General features: G+C 32.0%; 2 protein-coding genes across 4 annotated transcripts; both read right to left on the reverse strand.

Annotated features, from left to right (window-relative positions):
* Positions 1-12,036: 12,036 nt before the first annotated feature.
* LOC111282858 (E3 ubiquitin-protein ligase SIS3-like) lies at positions 12,037-16,648 on the reverse strand. 3 transcript variants are annotated; one of them, XM_022871150.2, is made up of 10 exons: positions 16,271-16,648; positions 16,147-16,185; positions 15,831-15,897; positions 15,640-15,713; positions 15,146-15,284; positions 14,967-15,059; positions 14,677-14,742; positions 13,714-13,833; positions 13,043-13,156; positions 12,037-12,611 (listed from the first exon to the last, which is right to left on the reverse strand). In XM_022871150.2, exons 1-10 carry the CDS (start codon positions 16,297-16,299, stop codon positions 12,210-12,212), a joined length of 1,143 nt encoding a protein of 380 aa, XP_022726885.1. In that variant the 5' UTR covers positions 16,300-16,648; the 3' UTR covers positions 12,037-12,209. The 3 variants fall into 3 exon arrangements, with proteins under 3 accessions (XP_022726885.1, XP_089602677.1, XP_089602676.1); XM_089746551.1 differs by having other exon boundaries at positions 16,151-16,185; positions 16,271-16,576; XM_089746550.1 differs by lacking the exon at positions 15,831-15,897 and having other exon boundaries at positions 16,151-16,185; positions 16,271-16,409.
* Positions 16,649-17,813: 1,165 nt separating this feature from the next.
* LOC111289082 (Phosphoglycerate mutase family protein) lies at positions 17,814-20,567 on the reverse strand. The gene is made up of 5 exons (XM_022879940.2): positions 20,188-20,567; positions 19,062-19,307; positions 18,657-18,738; positions 18,214-18,428; positions 17,814-18,062 (listed from the first exon to the last, which is right to left on the reverse strand). Exons 1-5 carry the CDS (start codon positions 20,430-20,432, stop codon positions 17,942-17,944), a joined length of 909 nt encoding a protein of 302 aa, XP_022735675.2. The 5' UTR covers positions 20,433-20,567; the 3' UTR covers positions 17,814-17,941.
* Positions 20,568-20,666: the final 99 nt, after the last annotated feature.

Here is a 20,666-nt window from a genome sequence, read left to right on the forward strand (position 1 = left end):
AGGTGCATGTGTTTTATGAAACTAAAAACCTGGGCCCCAATGCTTATCCCTAACTGAGTGGTGGCACAACACTAGCTACCACACTACACAAGGAATAACACCATTTCAGGTGTTGTATGGATATAAGCCTCCTGACATAGCTTGGGATGCCATCAATTTTGTAAGAGTATCTACTCTGGAGAAGTTATTAAAAGATAGAGAACAAATCAATAGGCTAATGGTTGATCAACTGGTGAAGGCTTAATAAAGAATGAAGTATTATACTAATAAAAGGATGAATGAAGTTTATTTAAAGCTACAACCTATTAACAAACATCACTTACTTTCAAAAAAAGTTTAAAGCTCTCTTCAAGGTATTGTCATAACGTATGGATCTATGGATGTACTACTAAACATAGACTTAAGGAGTTACCACAAATCTTTTTTATCTAGGTGCGATTGGCCACCTAACTGAATCTGTCCCATTTAAAGATGAGTCCCAAAATAGACTTAGGTATCTTTAAATAGTAGATTCTAAAATCCATGAAATCATATTTTAGGTTTGGAAGTGTAATTACGTATGAGGACGGTTATAGCACCCTCATAGCATCCATCCAAAGAACGGTACCAGTTTGATTTCAAATTATCGAAGCCTTAACCACATTTATGATTTATCAAAAATATTTAATATTGAAAATTGATCTTAAAATTACTCAAATAGTTTGGTAGCAATTTAAGATATTTTTTCACCTTAGGAGTATTTATAGAGACTAGTGTCTCATTTTAAAAGGACTCTATCGTCAGATTCATTAAAATATTTCATTCACATAAAATAAATAGTAAAATCCTTCAATAGTTAGGCAAGATTTATTTTATTGCAGATCTCTCAATAGTTTGGTGAGATAAATTTATTATTAGAAACTGAATTAAATCTTCCAATAGTTTGGTAAGATTTAATTTAAGATGCAAATCCTATAAAAGTTTGGTAGAATAAAATTCAAAATATTTTATTAATAATTAATTTCTTATAGAAATTAATTTATAAAATTCTTTAATAGTTTGGTAGAATTCATAAATTTAAATTCATGAAAAGCTTTCTAATAGTTTGGCAAGATTCATGAATTTATTTTAAAATATTTTTTGTTTTTTAAATAAATAAATAAAATGAAATTCATAAAGGCATTTAGAATAAATAATGTGTTACTCAGTTTAAAATGATAAGTAAAATAATAATTTAGGATAAAATAAAATAAAAATCAAATCAAATCAAACTAAAATCAAACTAAAATCAAAATAGAAAATAAAATAAAAAAGAAAAGCCAAACATTGCGATTGGGTCGGATTGCTCCACGGGTGACGTACGGATCCTAGTTGGGTTTATGGGACTCAGGGGTCTTTCCCTACATGATGTCATTTCAGTTTTATATAAAAGCTCAAAATACTTTATTTTTTGTCAAAAATAACCAATCTTTTATCTCTCTAAACTGTTTTCTCTCCAATCTCTCTCTATGACATCTAGAAATTCAAGCTAATTTCTAGAAGACGGTGAAAAACCCAAAAATGGCCAGAATCCCAAATTTCGATAACTTTGAACTTCAAACTTAGTCGAAAAATTCAAGCGATTTTCTAGAAAATAGAAAAAAAAAGTTTAAAAACATTTCCTAAAAAATCTAAAAGACCCTAGTTCCCAGAAGTTCAAACTACCTTGAAATCCACCCATAAACCTCACCAAGTCTAAAAGATTCCAGAAATGTACTAAAAAGCAAAAAGCCTTTAACGCCTTAAAATTGTCCAGATCCTTTAAAAAACCCAAAAAATTATCCCAAAATTTATCCAAAAATCCTAAAACTAAAATGCATCCTTTCAAAAATTTCAAAAGTCAAAACCTAAAAAACAAAAAGGTCCAAACCCTAAAAACTCCCCCTAAGATTTCTAGAAGCCATTGAATAAAAAACCCTAAAAAACCTTCTCCCATTTTTGTGTCCAGATCTTTCTCGTGTGTGGTCAATTGTTGTTGGTTTTATAGAAATCAAACATCTTTTAATTTTGGAAAAATTTACCTAGTTAATTTCATTGATTTTTAGGGTTTAATTCTTGGACACTTGATTTCCAAAATTGTTCCATTAATTTGTAGATTTGATGATTTCCCAAAACATGATTTTTCTTTCCTTTTTTCTTATATTTTTTTATTTTCCCTTTTTTTTACTTTTTGACTTAAAAAAATAAATAGAATAAAAATAAAATAAAATAAATAATATTAAATAATATTAATATAATAAAATAAAATAAAATTTTCTATCTGGCTCAAAGCTTCCCAATTGGGCCTAATTAATGGTTGAAGGTCCGTTTTTTATCCCAAAAAAATTTTGAACAAAATGGGATGGCTACAGTTGCCATTCTTTGCATAGTTTTTGTAAAACAAGAATTGCACAAAGATAAAAGATATCCATTTGTTTGGGTTTGAAAAATCAAATCAAAGTTCAAAGTTAAAATGATTTGGACAAAGTCAAATTAAAATGTGAAAATGACTAACTGAATCAAAGTTAAAAGTGACAAGGTGTGCCAGAATGAAAATGATTGGGACTGAGCTGCGAGTTAGAAAATTAAATGGTTTGGATTGAACAAGACTGAGAGAATGATCAAAATTGAACTGCAAGTCAAAAAATTAAAATAATTTGATTCGAGCCAAGATAAAAAACGAGTGACTGGGATTGAACCGTAGGTCAAAAAACTAAAATGACTTAGACCAAGCCAAGGTAAAAAATGAGTGACCATGATTAAACCACAGGTTAGAAAAATAAAGCGACCTAGATCGAGCTAAGGTAAACAATGAATGATCGAGATTCAACCATAAGTCAAAAAAATAAAGTGACCTAGACTGAGTAGAGGTTGAAGATGAATGACGGAGATTGAACTCAGGTTAAAAAAAATAAAATGACCTAGACTAAATTAAGGTCGAAGATGAATGACCAGGGTTAAATTGTAGGGCAAAAAAATAAAATGATTTGGATCGAGCTGAGGTAAAAAAGAGTAACTGGCATTAAACCGTAAGTCGAAAAAATTTAAAATTTTTAGCTTGAAATCCAAAGATTCACAATTTGAAAATTCAAGGGTTTGTGTCAAAGATTTGTAAAGCTCCAAAATAGAAATTGAAATATTCTAAGACTTCACAAAAAATCACAAAGATTTCAAAATTCATAAAAAGTCAAGATTCGTAACAGTTTACAGATTTGCAAAGATTCCAAGTTTCACAGAAGTTCCAAATTCGTAAGGGTTTCAAATTCGTAAGAATAGCAAATTCGAAAGAATTCAGATTCACAAGGTTTTAAAGATTCGCAAGACTTTTAGTTTCACAAAAATCTAAAGATTCGCAAGAAATTTTAAAATTCACAAGAACTTTAAAGATTCACAAGAATTCAATTTTGCAAGAGTTTTAGATTCTCCAAAAGTTCAAGTTTGCCAAAATTTCAAATATTTGTAAAAGATTTAGGTTCATAAGAAATTCAAGTTCGTAAAAAGTCAAAGATTCACAAGAATTTCAATTTTGTAAATATTCACAAATTGTACTTCACAAACAATATTTAAAGATTCACATTCAACAGATTTAAAATTTCATAAAAAAATTCATAGATCAAAGATTTTAAAGCTCACCTCCCAAAATTCAAAAGTTTTCATTTGAATATTTTAGAGCTTCACCTAAAATTTCAAATATTCTCACTCAAAAAATTTTAGGATTCACATCTAAACTTCAAAGATTCTCATTTGAAAAAATTTGGGATTCAAATCCCAAATTTCAAAGATTCTCATTCAAAATATTTTAGAGATTCACATCCAAAATTTCAAAGATTCTTATCAAAAAAATTTGGGGTTCACATCTAAAATTTCAAAGATTCTCATTTGAAAACTTTTAGAGATTCACATCCAAAGTATCAAAGACTCACGTTCAAAAAAATTAGAGATTCACATTCAAAGTTTCAAAGGTTCACATTTGAGAAGCTCCTTTAAACAAAGGCTCTATAGCTTTAAAAGTTTGGAATGTTTTCCTTGTAAAAAAAAAATCTCATCACGGAAGATCTTCCTTATTCAAGAACTCAAAAGTCAAAAATTTCCTCCAACCAAAGTCAAATTCTTGTGTGTGGCAAATGTCATGATGCAAATGTCTTCTACATGTTGCAAATGTAACATTCCAGATTCTCACTAAATGATATAAATGCATGTTTTAAACAATAATGTAAATATCATACTAAGATTCAAAAATTTTTTATATGATGCAAATGCATGCCCCAACCATGATGCAAATGTAATTATCAAGGAATTAAATACAATGTAAACATAATGTATGTAATGCAGATATTACTAAATCAATGCCGTGAAATTCTAATTGTGGTAACAAAGTTCTTAGTACTCCACTATCTCACATATTCCTTCTCAACTTCTTAGCATTAATAATCTTAGAACAAATTCCATCATTTGATCCATGTTGTTTTCCTCATCTGGTCATAAGTCACAGGTTATGTTGATCAATCCATCATTGTATTCACACCTATGTCACCTTATTTACCCATTTTTAAATCATTTCTTAGGCTTTTTTCACTTTTCTTATCTTGGATTTCTTTTAAAAGAATAGAAAAATCTTTTACGAACATTGTTATTCATTTATTTATCGTCATTCCAATTTATGACACATATGATACATTTTCTCAATTCATTTGGGGGATGCAAACAAGAAAAATGGGTATTCATTATAAAAAAGAAGTCTGGCCAATAACAAATTAAAGGTGATCAAAAGTAAAATACTTTGGAAATGGGGTATTGACATCCAGGATAATGACTATTTAGATAATTTTAAACTCTAACTCAAAATTCTCTTTTAAAAACACATTCCATCAGTATCCATGATCTTTGAGCCAATAATCATCCTTATTCCTGAGATCCTCACATGAAGTTATTTTTTCAAGTTTTCATATTCATTTAAATCACGTTTTTGGGTTTTTAGTTTAAATCTTCCATTTTTTTTTATTTTTTTCGTACATCTCATCTTTATCTTTTTAATTTCTCTTTACCCTCAATCCATCAATAACACTTGGATCAAAACCCCAAACAATCCAATGACAAACTCGTCTTAGTTCAATTCATGATTCTTCGATTCGAGTATTCATATTATATCAAAATGGACTTTTAAGGGATGTAACATAAGCTAGGGTGAGGGGTTATGAAAAAAATGGACAAAGCAGGCCCAAATTATATTTGAAGGATTATCAAACCAAAGATCATTTCATTTCATATAAAGTACCTTGATATTTTGCCTCGTCAATTTCTCTTTCATTTTTTTTTCTTTTCACCATTTTTCAAGAAGCATTTCAAACTTTGTCCTAGTATGAGGTGATCCTTGGCTAGGGTTTCTTAAAAGAAAATTTTAACAAGCTCAAATGGTATGATAAGGGATAATTTTACTCTTTTCATGAAGGATAGAAGAAACATGGCCATTTATCATTTTTAACATGAATACTCTCAATGGGAAATATTGATTGACCAAGAACAGACTTGTTAATGAACCATTGCAAATATCATGTATTCATCACATTCACCTTTCAATAAATGAAATTCTTCACCCAATTTATCTTCTTTTATTTAGTAGTTCTAGTAAATCAATATTCTAAATTTATCAATCGCATCATCATGAATGATATTTTCAAAATCAATCCCTGAATTACTATCGCAACTGTCTAAACATTCATTATTAGGAATCAAAGAATGGATATGGAGAAAAGATATAAGAAGGTAAAAGTATATAATGGTAATTTACACGAAAAAGGAAATATCATGAAAATACATCACATCTGCCATTTATATTAAAATAATGAAAAATAAGCTAAAATTAAATTACATAAAAGAGAAGTCCATCATTCCAAAAAAGTCTTAAGATGATAACTAGTTTCAATTAGTCTTTTCAAATCTTTCTTAAAATTATGCCTCAGGTGATCAAGCAGAGAGCTTTTGTTGACATTTAGCTCTCCTGATTCATTGAAACTCACCAAACCTACTTGGATCAAACTTTGCACCTTATGTTTGAAAGCGAGATAGGTTTTTATAGAGTGACTCACATTCTCATTATGGTAGTCACATGTGGCATTAACATTGTACCATTTGAGATAGGATGGCTTCAATAGTTTTAAAAAGATTAGGAATACCAGGTTTTTCTTGATCAATTTTAGAAATAACTTAGTGTAGGTTATGGGGATAGGATCAATGCGAGCTCTTTCTTGATTACCCCTAAATCTTCTCAAACCACCCACTTGATTGTTAGGCCTTAGAACTAATGTAGTGACAGGATTAGGCCCATATGTTAGTGCTTGAAAAGTTGGTTAATAAGAGCTTAGATAAATGTTATTCATGGTTGGGCAATGAGGTTAGTAAGAGGCTTGTGTAATATTATTGGCTGTTAGGTAGTAAGCAGGATAAGCATATGGTGAATATGAAACATAACTTCTGAATTGTTACCTCTCAAAACTTATCACTTGGGCTTTAACTTTTTCTTTCTTAGGCATCCCATCTTGCTTGGCACTATTGGCTTCTCATTCCTCAAGCTTGACACTCTTGATGGCATTTTCAATAATCTCCCTTGAGATCACCATGTCAACAAAGTTTTTGTTGTTTTTCCTATCATCTTCTCATAATAAGGTGCTAACGAGCAATATTATCATTTCTTTCTCAATCAGAGGTTGAACTTAAGTAGCTATATCCCTCAATTGTTGGGGCATATTCTTTGAAGAATTCTATTGCCTTTTTCTTCATGCTCTATAAAAAAAGACAATTAAGGGTGATATAAATGATGTGGCGATATTGGTTGATAAATGCCCAAGCAAGCTCATTCTAAGAACGGATGTGAGTTCGATCTAACTAAACATACCACTTTGTAGCTGAGCCAGTAAGGTTGTCTTGGAACACATGCATTAATAGCTTTTCACTACTGGTGTAGTTTGCTATTTTTTGATAATATACAGTGACCTGAGTTATTGGATAGTTAGTGCCATTGTACTTTTCAAACTCAAAGACCTTGAACTTTGGTAGAATTACAACATCTGGGACCAAATAGAGGTTAGCTGCATCCATGGAACAATAAAAATCTATACCTTTGATGGCTCGTAGTCTCTCTTCCAATAAGTTCATCTTATGATGGGACTTTAAGTCCTCTAAAATTTTAATTGCCTTCAATTTCAGCTTTTTATTCTCTTTGAGGTCATTTAAGTTGGGGTCTAAGGCCAACTTTACTATTTTTTCAGTAAAGACAAGATTAGCAAAACTTTGAAATTGCCTTGGAGTTAGTACAAATGACATTTCTATGTAAGTGTACCCTATAAGGAATGTGAATTGCTGTGGTGATGTGCCTTGAATGGATTGGGCCTAATATGGGCTATAGCCACAAAAATACAAAGGGTCAACAATATCCTGCAATAAATGGTCTTTAGGTCTAGCCTCTTCTTCTATAGTCTTCCCTTTGTTTTGCTTGCTTAGTTCTTTCAAAATTTTGCTCAACTCCCTTTTAAGCTTTTCTTGGGCCCTTTCCAATTTCTCAATATGGCTTGTATTGTCTAGCTCCATTATTTTGGCTTAGGCTCAGGTATTGTATTTGTGCTGAGTTGATCGAACTATACTTGAATCTTAATTTTTCATAATTAGGGTGCAAATTTAGAGTGATGTTTATATAACCACCAAATTATGCATGAGATTGAATAAAGAGATCCATGAATGCAACAAGGAAGATTTAATTATGTAAAGGCATGCATATACAATAAAAAGAAAAGGGTTAATAATTATATATACAAAGAATAATATATATATAACATACGGTATTAGTATGCAAATACAAAAGAAATTTACTAGCAGAATAAATGTCACATCATATGCCCTATTTAGGATTTTCTAACACAAAGAAAGGCATGGCTCTAACGTAGGTTCGAACCTTTAAGGTTTATTTATATGCTAGGTTCAAAGGTTTGACAATCTAAGGGTTCTTAAATTGTTCCTTATATCCTTGTCCATTATAGACTAATAAAGCATAATAATTCTCACCCATTATAGGCTTCAAATAAAAAAGGTTCAATTTGAGTGAGAGTTTTTTCAGTTAGGCCATGCAGAGACATAAAATCTTACAAAGGCGTAGGTGTTTTACTCTATCATAAAAGACAAAACTCGAGTGTAGAGCTTATGTTATGCATATGCCAATGAATGGCAGATATAAAAATGAATAAATAAATAAATAAAACGAACAAGAAAGAAAAAAAAATCTTAAACTTATTAGGTTAACCTTGGATAACAAGAAATCATTTACTGGCCTGACTCTCCATGTTCCCAGTGGAGTCGCCAAATTGTCATTACATATAGATCTGTGGACCTATCACTAGACATAAACTTAAAGAGTCACTACTAATCTTTTTTGTCTAGGTACGATTGGCCACCTAACTGAATAGTCTGATTTAAAGATGAATCCCAAGATAAATTTAGGTATATTTAAATAATATATTCTAAAATTCATGAAACTAAATTTTAGGTTTTGGAGTACAATTACGACTGAGAAAAGTTATAGTGCCCTCACAATGCCTATCCAAAGGATGGTACCAGTTTAATTTCAAATTATTTAAGCTTTAATCCCATTTATGATTTACCAAAAATATTTAATATTGAAAATTGATCTTAAAATTACTCCAATAGTTTGGAAACAATTTAAAATAATTTTCTCACCTTAGGAGTATTCATGAAACTAGTATTTTACTCTTATGAGGCTTCATCATTGAATTCATTAATATATTTCATTCATAGAAAATAAATATTAAAATCCTTTAATAGTTTAGTAAAATTTACTTTGATGTAGATCTCCTAATAGTTTGGTGAGGTAAATTTATTTTTAGAAACTAAATTAAAATCTTTTAATAGTTTGGTAAGATTTAATTTAAGATGCAAATCTTCCAATAGTTTGGTAAAATAAAATACAAAATATTTTATTAATAATAAATTTTTTTTATAAAAATTAATTTATAAAATTCTCCAATAGTTTGGTAGACTTCATAAATTTAAATTCATGAAAAATCTTCCAATAGTTTGGTAGGATTAATGAATTTATTTTAGAAATATTTTTTTATTTTTTTAAATAAAAAAATAAAATAAAATTCATAAAGGCATTTAAAATAAATAATGTGTTACTCAATTTAAAATGATAAGTAAAAAATAATTAAGGATAAAATAAAAAGAATCTAAAATAAACTAAAAAATAAAATCAAAATAAAATATAGAATGAACAAAGAAAAGCCAAACCTTACAATCGAGTCGGGTTACTTCACGGATGATGCACAGATCCTATTCAGATTCACGTGGGTCAAGGGTTTTTCCCCAAACAACATCATTTGAATTTGATATAAAAACTCAAAATCTTTTATTTTTTGTTAGAAATAACCAATCCCTTCTTTCTCTAAAATGTTTTCTCTCCAATCTTTCTAGGATGTCAGAAAATTCAATCTAATTTTTAGAAGACAGTGAAAACCAAGAAAATGATGAGAATCCCAGATTCCGATGGCCATGAACTTCAAACTTTGTTAGAAAATCACTTGAAAATTTATGCGATTTTCTAGAAAAGAAAAAAAAATGTTCCCAAGATATCCAAAAGACCCCAATTCCTAGAAGTTCAAAACCACCTTGAAATCCACCCAGAAACCTTGCCAAACCTAATAGATTCCAGAAATGTATCAAGAAACATAAAACCTTTAATGCCTTAAAATTGCCTAGATCTTTCAAAAAATCTCAAAAATTGTCCCAAAATTCAACCAAGAATCTCAGAATTGAAATGTATCCCTTCAAAAATTTCAAAGGTCAAAACCTAGAAAACAAAAAGATTCAAACCCTAAAAACTCCCTCTAAGATTTCCACAAACCATAGAATAAAAAACCCTAAAAAATCCTCTCTTGTTTTTATGTCCAGATCCTCCTCTTGTGTGATCAATTGTTGTTGGTTTTATATAAATCAAATATCTTTTAATTTTGAAAAAATTTACCTAGTTAATTTCATTGATTTTTGGGATTTGATTCCTGGAGATTTGATTTCCAAAATTGTTCCACTAATATGTAGATTTGATGATTTCCTAAAACATGATTCTTCTTTCCTTTTTTATATTTTTATATTTTTATTTTTTACTTTTTGACTTTTTTTTAAAAAATAAATCGAATAAAAATAAAGCAAAATAATATTAAATAATATTAATAAAATAAAATATCTTATCCCGCCCGAAGCTTCCCAATCGGCCCCATTAATAGTTGAAGTTCTATTTTTTATCCTAAAAAAATCTCAAACAAAATGAGATATTTACAGTTGGTATGGTTATTGGTTGTAGCTAAGATTAGTGCAGATGCATATAAACTACAATTGCCTCGTTCATCTAAACTATACCCAATGTTTCATGTCAGTTTATTAAAGAAGAAGATTGGAAGTAAGGTGGTCCCTAGTTTAAATCCAAGTTTAAATCCACTCGATGTTAATAAAGGAAGACAACCATGGGTGTACCCTACTGCTATGCTTGATAAAAGAATAGTAAAAAGTAAGAATCAAATAGTGTCTCAGCTCTTAATGGTATGGTTCAATATGGGATTGGAGAATGCTACATGGGAGTATTATGCAGTGTTAAAATCACAATTTTCATCCTTTGATCCTTGGGGACAAAGATCTCCGAAATGGGAAGGTAATATGATGGAATCGATGGAGAGTAGAGCTAGTAGGACAACGAAATTCATATTGGGAAGTAACGGTAGGAAAGAAGCTGAGCTGGAGCTGAAACAGAAAAGAATCAAGCTGAAAGAGGAAACAATAGTTGACTGGCAAAAGTTAGTAAAAGAATCGATGTAACCAACTGGGATGACTTGGCAGCCAATCATTAGACAATTATGCATAGAATTTTGTAATGAGAGCTGTCAAAGTTGGTTATAGCAGTTGTCCAGTAAACATTACTAAATAATTTGGTAATTCTGTTGGATTTACTTTTTTTCTAGAAATGTAGCCATGGATGACATTTTATGATGGGATTTTATGAATGAAAATATCAATTCTCTTTCTTATTCTACTGTTCTTCTTCTTTTCTCTATTCTTATTCTCATTTTAATATTTACATTATCAAGTCACAATGAATCTGTGATAGTATATGGGTCCATGGTTGAGAATTGAGATTTACTAACTGGATTTGTGTATACTAATTTGCCAAAAGATATAGAAGCCCTCGTCCACAAACGATACTACCGAAACATGTGGATTGGAAATTTTAGGGTAAAGTAGGTAATTTAATTATGATCATAATTTTAAAATAATTATTAAATTAATAAAATTTTTAATGTAATCACTAAAATTTAAATGACTTCTTTATCATCAAATTCTTAATTTTTAATGACTATTTTCTACCGACATACTAATATAATAAAGATACATCAGTTGTCAGGTGTCCTGTGATTTTACTATATCAGTAAAATTTATTTTTTACAAAATTTATATTATCATGTTTGTAATGCTATATGACATATCAGATGATGTAATAATGCCAAATGTCACTTGACAGTTGATAAAAGATTACCATAATAAATCATTAGATGCTTATGTTTTAGTGACAAAAAAATATTTATTCAAATTTTAATGATTAAATTTAAAAATTTAATAATTAAAAAATTATTTTAAAAATACAATTATAATTGAATAACTAATTATGTATTTTACTCAATTTTATTACTGGGACAAAAAAATGGATGAGTACCTACTAACCAACTAGATTCAATTGGAGGTGGGCCTGGCAACATCTATTTTAGCTACCTCAAACTATTTCCCTGGTGGCCTCCCAACTTCCATCCCTAGCATCACCGTTGAAATTTTACACCACAGATTGATTTGGTTTTCTTAAATATCGTTTAATTAACTTCCTCAACATCCTCAATCTAAATTCTAAATTATTTTAATTTAGAACATTGCTCCGTAACTTTATGCATGTACATAACTACGAATATGGAACGTCATTTTCCAATGTGATTACAATTAACAAACTCTTGAATCAGAGAACTTGATATACTGGTAGGTCAACTTACAAATCATTCGTTACAGTGAGCAACCAGTGCAAGTGTTTAGCAATGGCCATGGACAAACATCATCGTCTAGCCTCTTTGGGCTAGATGTTAGAAAAAATCGTCAGGGAAAATTCAAGAAAAAGTTCACTGTTGTGGTGCAGTGGAGTGACCACCAAGACCGTGTCCTGGTACAGTTTCTGTGCCTGTAGAATCCTGAGATGCCACATTCAAGCCTCCATTCTCAGCAGTTTCTAAAGCAACATCTGCATCATTAAGTGCACCGGCATTGCCTGTTCGGACGGGACGGAGCAAACCTTGCAATCTCAATAAATAGCTCTGGCTGGGAGGCTGGGTTCTCACATATTGGGTTGTTGTTACTACACTGGCTGATGGTCGTTCAGAGTCAGCACTTCGGAGGTTGGACAAGGCACTGAGGTCAAGATTTGGGAACACAGAACATCGGCATCGAGGACACTTCACATTCAATCTAAGCCACTCGTCAATGCATTCTACATGAAAATTGTGTGCACAAGGCAAGCCACGAACCTGCAGTACTTGTTAGAAACTCAGGCTCATAAGCCACAACCAAAATGTAAGATTTAATATGTTTTAGACTATGAATAAAACTATTTGTAAGCATCTTCAGATGTGAAAATGAAAGGTTTCTCATCATAGTATTATATGCATTTTTTTTTTTTCTATATGATCTGTGTGAATTGCACTGATTTAAAAAAAAAATGTTATATGCCAAGCCAGGATTTACAAACTGGGGACAGAGTATAAATTTCCAAAGCTGTGAACATAGTGGCTCTAACATCAATATAAATAACCTGTACAGAGCCAAAAGTACAAAGTATAAATCCAACTCACTTCTAATTGATGGAGAATAATTCATTTAATCTAAACCATGAAAATTAGTAGTACAGCATAAATGGAGAATGTTAGATAATTGCAAGAGTTGTCCTAAAAGGTTTTACCTCATTCCCTATATGGAACTCTTCCAAGCAGATTGGACATTCACTGCAATCAGTAGGAACAGCCTTTAACCTGAATTTTGGAAGTTCTTGAATAAGTGCCTCCACTGCTTCTCTCTGAGCAAAGACCACAGAGAATGGATAGAAAATCAGGATTTTATGCTTGTAAAACTAGATATACAGTGAAAGTTGCATCACTGCAGTGTGGTTGGAAAGGATAGCATCCACTCCAACCACAGAAAATATATTAAGAAGTACAGGAATATAATAATTAAGCATGATGAGTGTACATCCTCCAGATAAAGTAAGACACTCAGTCAACTTATTCAAAGATTAGCAAGAAACTTTTTGATTTGCCATCCAAAATGAATCTACAGGAATATACATGATGTCAATGTGCGTATTTTTTTAGTGGGAGGGGATAGAGGGAAGTTGAAGGTTCCTACATTTGACTAATCAGTGATGCTGCCCATTTCCAATTCCAAACGATCTTATTTACATAGATAGACTAAGCCCCAAAGTTCTTTTAAACTGCTTCTACAGTGTAAGTTTGTACAGTCAAAATGTAGAAAATCTATAAGAGGGACTTCAAGCTCATCTTTTCTAGGTAATTATCAACAAAATTTTAAGATAATGGAAACCATCAATTTGGTTCATAATAACTAAGCATCAACCTGAGCTGGAGTCAAATAAAGTCCAGGATGGTATGATGCTGTATCTTGGCCCATGCCTCTCATCTCTTGGCCTGCAGCTTCAAATGCCCAATCTGGTACTCGAATCATGTCCACCACAACCTGGATTAAATTAAGTGTCCAGTTAAGGAGCCATCAAACTGACATGGAACCTAATATGGAAATAAATTTTATCTGAAAACTACTAACACTTGTTCAGACATGTTTTACATGGTCAAGGAATTGTATTACAATTATAAACTAGACAAAAATGTAGGAGAGAAGATGAATAATTCAAACAAAAGGCAAACTGCATCTCATAATCTTAGAGATATGCAATAATTGAAACCACTTTAGATACTTCTCTGAATTCAATAGGAGGTGATCAAGACAAACATGTCTTACATCAATACAATAATGAAGAAGCTATAAAAGGATGCCAAGCACTGAGAAAATTGAAGTGACTCAGCAGCACTAGGCTGCATTACCTTTCTAGGATATAGTCAATGTTCTTGTCTATTTACATAATTAGAAATAGATTTCTACTCAAAGATAGTTATAGTATTGTAATTTCAAACAACAAATTAGGAATTTCATTCAAGCTTCTCACAACAAACTCCATGAAGATTGGACAGAAAGAAAGATGAAAAATAAACCTTTAGCACAAAAATGTGCAATTATTTACATCATAAACCCCATAATGACTACACTCAAATCCACACAAAGTTAAATCTCTTTTGTTTCTCTAAGCGCATTAATCTTTCTTTGTACATTTCTTACATAACAAAAGTATATTTTATCCATATTTCAATATAAACAACATGCTTTATGCATCTTCTATTTCCATGAAACTTTCAAACAAGTAATACGCTATTAATAGCTGAATTTCAAGGAAATCATCATCTAAGACAAAGTTTCCAGGATACACAACTCAAGATATATGCAGCAACAGATTCAAGAACTCACCCCATATTCTGAAATAGGAATCCCCTGCTGAGCAAGTAATAGGTGTGCTTGTCTCCGTGCCATCCACTGCAGAAGAGGAATTTCATGAACAATGATAAGAACATAGCAGTCAAAAAGCAACATAACCAACATTTTAGATGCTCTAGGTACACATCCATGCCAATGAGAACACGTGACATAAAAAGTAAAGAAACAGAAACAAAAGAGAGCCCTCAGCATGAATCTGTAACACACATCAAGGTCATTGATTAATTGAATGACACTCTACTGGTAGTATAGGCATGACGAACCTTTCCCATAGACATAAAAGCAATGCAGAGCAGTCCACAGTAACTAAAAAGAAGCCAAATCAGGAAACCATATTTCTGACCTTCTTCTGGCAGCTGCATGTTTACAACATTAACTCCAGTCATAAGATAGCTTGAACAAGACAATGATCCTGACAACTGTGAAATCATAAAACACTTACACAGTTCCTTGCGCTGGTGAACCATAGAGTGCCAATTATAGTCCAAGCCCAAAGAAATGGATAAAGTAGCAGAGATAGAATTGAAAGAACCACTATTCTTCCACAAAAACGAGCATACCTCTGCTGCCATCCAAAATCCCTAGAAACCAAAGAAGTCAAACAAAAGAGAATTACCCGTCAAATTAAAGTCAGTTACCAAAAGAATAATATTTTTTATAGGCAAAGCTCCTAAGTAGAGAAAAAACTCAAGCAACTATTATAGAAGAAAGAATTGTGGGTAATTGCAATGCAAAACCAACAGTACAATAAGGAGAAATAGAATTTTAACCATACTTTTCCTGGCCAATTGGCATTCTAGTATCTAAATTGAGTGGCATGACAGCAAAACTATGCAATTAAAAAGCAACAATTTCTACTTCAAGAGGTTTAATTCATAAGCCCCTCATCAAATCTTCACTTAAACTACTCAATAGTAAAAGAAACGAAGTCCTTACAAACCCATTCCAGCGGCAAGTCCATTATCTACAAACATCAAAAGACGAAAAACGAACACAGTAGTGTAATCGACCTGAAACAACAGTCATTAAGTTCCAAATTTAGAAGAAAATTTTCCTACATCAGCAAAATCCAAAAGGAAATAACTTTTCAATCCATACAAAAATTCTCAAAACCAAAAAACACTCACCACAATCCATATATGCAACGGGTATGTACAAAGATGATAGCGCTTCCAATTGATTGCAACAATGATTCTAATGGAAAACAATTGTCAAAGAACAAACAAACATTTTACACATAATCCTCAGTCCTCACTTTTAAAGTTTCTAATCTCAAAAGAAAACAACAAAGATTCACTTTCTTCCCCCCTTTCCTCCAATTTTCCCAGCAACCAAACAGTACTAAATTTTTTTCACATAAATGCACATAACTAGCAAGAAAAAGATTCAAAAGAAAAACGACATTCCAAACTGAGAAAATTTAAAAAAAAAAAAAAAAGATACACACTTGTAGCCAGCATAGACAAGAAGAACCCATCATACCTGCAACAAGAAAAAGAAAATAATAACCCCCAATTTTTAACTCCATAAATAAATGAAAGAGAAATTAAAGAAAAGGAAAACAAACCACTTGAAATCGACTCCTCTAATAGCCATAAAGGAAAGAGTTTAAAGAAGTGTAGGAGATGAACGAAACGGGCCTTAGAAAGAGTAAAAACAGCATAACTACAAAGATCGAATCTTCATTTGGAAGACAAAAAAGAAACAGTGATGGATGGAATCGAACAAGAATATATCCGTTCGGTGATTATCTTGTTTTAGATGTTGATTAATCAAATGTAACAAAACAATTCAGTCTCAGATTAAAGAGAAACTAATTACAGACATAACCAAGAAAAAAATAGAAAAAAAAAAAAAAAGGAAGAAGTAATTTGGTAAGCTGGTGAACTGAAAGCAGTCCTTGTAAGTAAACGGAGCGGAGACATTAATCAATCCGAGGTGGAACTTTTTTTTATTAATTAATTAGACGTAATAAATAATAAATTATTTTTACAAAGTGTTGGGTTTTTTTTTAAATATAGACGGTGGAACTGATGACACCTGTGAATTTTACTGACGTGTTTGAATTAGGTCCGCTTGAATTAGGTTGGATTTTTTTATAGAATGGAATCCCCACTGTCCCCCAACAGATGTGTATTTATTTATTTTCACTAACAGTTCTTTGTTATATTTGCAATTTATCCATGTTTAAATGTACTACTTTAATAAAAAACTTTAATAATACAATTATTTTTTTTTTAAATCGAGTTTGTGCTAAAACTACTTAAAATTTATTTTCAATTACAAAAATATATATATAAAGAAAATAATGTAAATGAACATAAGCAAATTATTAAAAAAGAAATGTTAAAATGTCAAACGAAATAAATAAATTTTATATAAATTTAATTAAACAGTTTGCGGGTAATGGTCCCAACGCAAAAACTAATGCTAATTACAGAAAAGTGTTGATGACAAATTGACAATACGTCTAAATTCCAAAAAAAACCTTCGACAAGTAAAGAAGTGAATCAGTTTTCAACGTCTTTGATGGCAGGTTTATCTCACGGGAAGTCCAAACTCACCGCCCATGCATTCCGTTCCAAATGGACAAAATTTTCATGCTACAATGTGATTACGGCCTATCCAACAACCCATTTTAAGACATAAAAGTTGGAGTCCTGGTCATATCCAATCTTTGTGATTTTGGCAGCACACACCACAGTAATTACAGTGGTCAGTGGCACAACAAATAAGATTGAGCCCCCTTCGGGAACTGGCAATGTTCCTAAAATAACGAGTGAGAACTCCAGATGTATGCACTTGGCAGATCAAGAATAAATATGAATATGAGTAGCTGCCTCAGCTCCAGGTAGCTGGTTTGTACGACGTTTGTTTTCTGAATATAAGAAACTAGAGGGAAACATGGTATATCACTTTGAGAATAAATATCCTCGGAGCACTCATGATACGACACACCCACTCACCAGGATCAAATTAAGTTTCATTATCTTGTCTATTTTTGTAGTTTAGGTGGCAAGAACAAGTGGAAAGGCTCAATGTTTTTACATTATTTGTTTATTGTGCCCTGAAAGATTTTGAAAACGAAATCTACCAAAAAAAGCAGATCCTGACAAAAACAAGCGGTGGAGTATGATATTGATGGAGATACACCGAAATGAATACAGAAGGAGCAAATAATAAGCAGCAGATTTTTTTTTCTTTTGTATACATTAGACTTTGTAAAGAAATAATGCTATCAGTTACAGTTGGGTGGGTTTAAACATTTATACACAGCGGATGCAGGTTGCTTGTAGGTAGGAATGCTACTTGGATCAACATATCTTACTTCGCCGGGGGCAAAGGAAAGATCTCTGTGCCTGAAAAGAAGCAAAACAATCAAAATTTTGGTGATAATTAGTTTTTTTTTTCTTTCCTTCATTTTTCTGTTTGTTTCTTTCTGGAACAGGATCAGTTCTGTCAGTTATCGACACTTTTATAAATTTGATGCATTAAAGACCATTAGATTACCTTCGAAGGTCAAGTCCAACTAAACCAGCTTGCAATACCGTCAAATTATCAGAATCAGGAGAGACTATAACTACAGTGTCTTCAGAGTATTGAGTCTCAAGGATAGACATGAGTTGTGTCACACGAACAAATACATCGGCCACACTTTCATTTGGAGTTCCATCATCTATAGGAGGTGGCTTGATTGTAGAAGAAATGCTATCCGATTCATAAACCTGAACCATTTTAAAGCAGCCAATAACATTTCTAAGCTGTTACTTTCTCAACTATCAACTATACTCACAATAGCTCAGGCATCCAAGGGATAAAAAAGTACCATCCTTAATTTAGTTTATGATTTCTTAAATGGAAAGCATATGCACAGCAGACAGACAGAAATTACACTAACAAAACATGTTATATATATACCAAATAAGGATCATATATAAGCAAAGAGATCTTACTTCTGAAACGGCTTCCAGTTTCTTGCCTTCATATGCTCCCAGTCCACGAGCATCGAGGAAGCTATACTCTGGAACTATATAACTGCAACAAATTCAAATTGTTTGGAACAACAAATAGCAAGTCAATATTCATTGATCTTATCCTATTTCCAACCGACATAAATATGTATTGTCTTGCAAGAAAGTGGAAGAGAAACAAAGTAAGTTCATTCCTCATCATTCAATGTTTCAACTAAACCATCTATAGACATCTATGTTTATTTTCATGGATTCAAGTTCAATAACAGCAAACAAAAAATTTGCTTCTTTCAAGAAAAGCTGCATTTGTTTCCTAGTTAATTGAGTTCATTAAAATATGTACATTAATTTGCATACCTATTGTGGCCAAAAAAAAAAATTGCATACCTACGACTGACTCCATTAACAGCAGCAATGATCTCAGCAGCCTGGTAAGCTCTTTGAGTAATTGAAGGCCAAATCCAGCAGCTCCTTTCACAGGCCCCCATTGCCTTCAACTCCAAAGCAGCCCTTACTGCCTGCTTCTTCCCTTTCTCTGATAATCCACTATCGACTGATGTTTTTGTTACAGGGTTGGTGTTGATTATACCTAAGCTGTCATATTCAGACTCACCAGCCCTCACCAAGAAGTACCTTCGCACAAACTCAAACAATTAAAACCTAATTTCAAAGAAGAAATTGGCCACAACAACCACATTTCACACCTTTTGATTGCAAAGAAGTAAGAAAATTACATTAAATTTGAACATCCACATAATCCTTTATTCACATCATTTCTACCCACATAGAGTTAAAACCTTCAATTAGCTAAAATTGAACATAGAAAATAGTGAAAATATGTTAAACATATAGCTGAATTATCAATTTTCTAATTACTAAGAACTTACTCATTAAGTTAACAGGAAAAGACCCAACTTTTACATTTAAGTGAACATGACCCCTTCATTAAACGATTAATGAATTTTATAGATAGATTCAAGCGTAGAAGAGTGGCACAAGCAGGAACAAAAGAATTGCTCATAAAACCCAGTGTGGAAGACACTGCGTGAATAACTATAAAATGGAGATGAGGCTTCCAGAATTAGGACATGGAACCTCTGCCCTGATACCAAGTTAATGTATAAAACTGACTGAAAGAAAGAATTTTGTATTTCAAGTTAAATTGAACACTATATGTAAGATGGAAAGGGTTTATACAGTCTTAAAATACATAGTATATGAAAGTAAAATAGTTATAATTACACAAAATCTCGCAATTAGTGTATTCATGTTGCGTAAAATTCGTGTATTCTTATCATGTAAGAGGTGCACGATTCCTTTGTTAAAGAGCAGGATTCGACTAAAAAAAGTTTAGGCTATACCCAATTCATTTATCCACTTAATGATTTCCAATTTCTCTTCAATTTCCAACAATTCTGTCAGCAACCAACAAAATATAAACTAAATGAAAAACCCAGAGAAGAAAACGTAAAAGAAAAAAGAAAAAGAAGAAGTATTTTGGAAGGGGGGTTACCTGTTACCGAGGCGAGGTGGGGGCATCTGGAGAAGGCCACGTGCAGTGGCAACCGAAACTGAGACAGAGAATGAAGCTAAGGAGAGGGTAGTGAGGGAAGTAAGAAGCAAGTGGCGGCGGTTGATTGGTTGGCAAGAATTGTGGAGGTTAGGCGTTTGAGGAGTTGCTGTTGGTGCTGGTGCTGGTGCTGGTGTTGGAGATGGTGGAAGAGAATGAGATATGGAGGCGGTCGTTATTGTCAGCATTTTGGCGGGGTTTCCACCTTCCAGATTAACTAATAACTACCCAACATCCCTTCAACTAAAGGGATCTTTAGAGTTTAGACTCTTAACCGGAACCGGAAATTCTGTAATTAGCTTTCATCGGTTATGGGCCGTACACTCGGAACCTATTTTTCTTTTCTTGCTTTTTTTTTTTTTTTTAATCTCAATCTACTCTTATGCTCATTCCATTGGCTAAGTGAAATAAATAATTAATTA

Source organism: Durio zibethinus, chromosome 17 (assembly GCF_047325235.1).
Source record: "Durio zibethinus cultivar Kanyao isolate XHJ-2024 chromosome 17, ASM4732523v1, whole genome shotgun sequence".
Lineage (NCBI taxonomy): Eukaryota > Viridiplantae > Streptophyta > Magnoliopsida > Malvales > Malvaceae > Durio > Durio zibethinus.

Coding starts and splice junctions, on each gene's coding strand:
- LOC111282858 (XM_022871150.2), bottom strand. CDS start 16,299: ATGGCTATTAGAGGAGTCGATTTCAAGTG. Junction 16,186..16,270: donor AGAGGAGTCGATTTCAAGTG/GTTTGTTTTCCT, acceptor TTCTTGTTGCAG/GTATGATGGGTTCTTCTTGT. Junction 13,834..14,676: donor TTCCTATTTCAGAATATGGG/GTGAGTTCTTGA, acceptor AATTTAATCCAG/GTTGTGGTGGACATGATTCG.
- LOC111289082 (XM_022879940.2), bottom strand. CDS start 20,432: ATGCTGACAATAACGACCGCCTCCATATCTCATTCTCTTCCACCATCT. Junction 19,308..20,187: donor CCACCTCGCCTCGGTAACAG/GTAACCCCCCTT, acceptor GTTTGTGCGAAG/GTACTTCTTGGTGAGGGCTG. Junction 18,739..19,061: donor GTTAATGGAGTCAGTCGTAG/GTATGCAATTTT, acceptor AATTTGTTGCAG/TTATATAGTTCCAGAGTATA.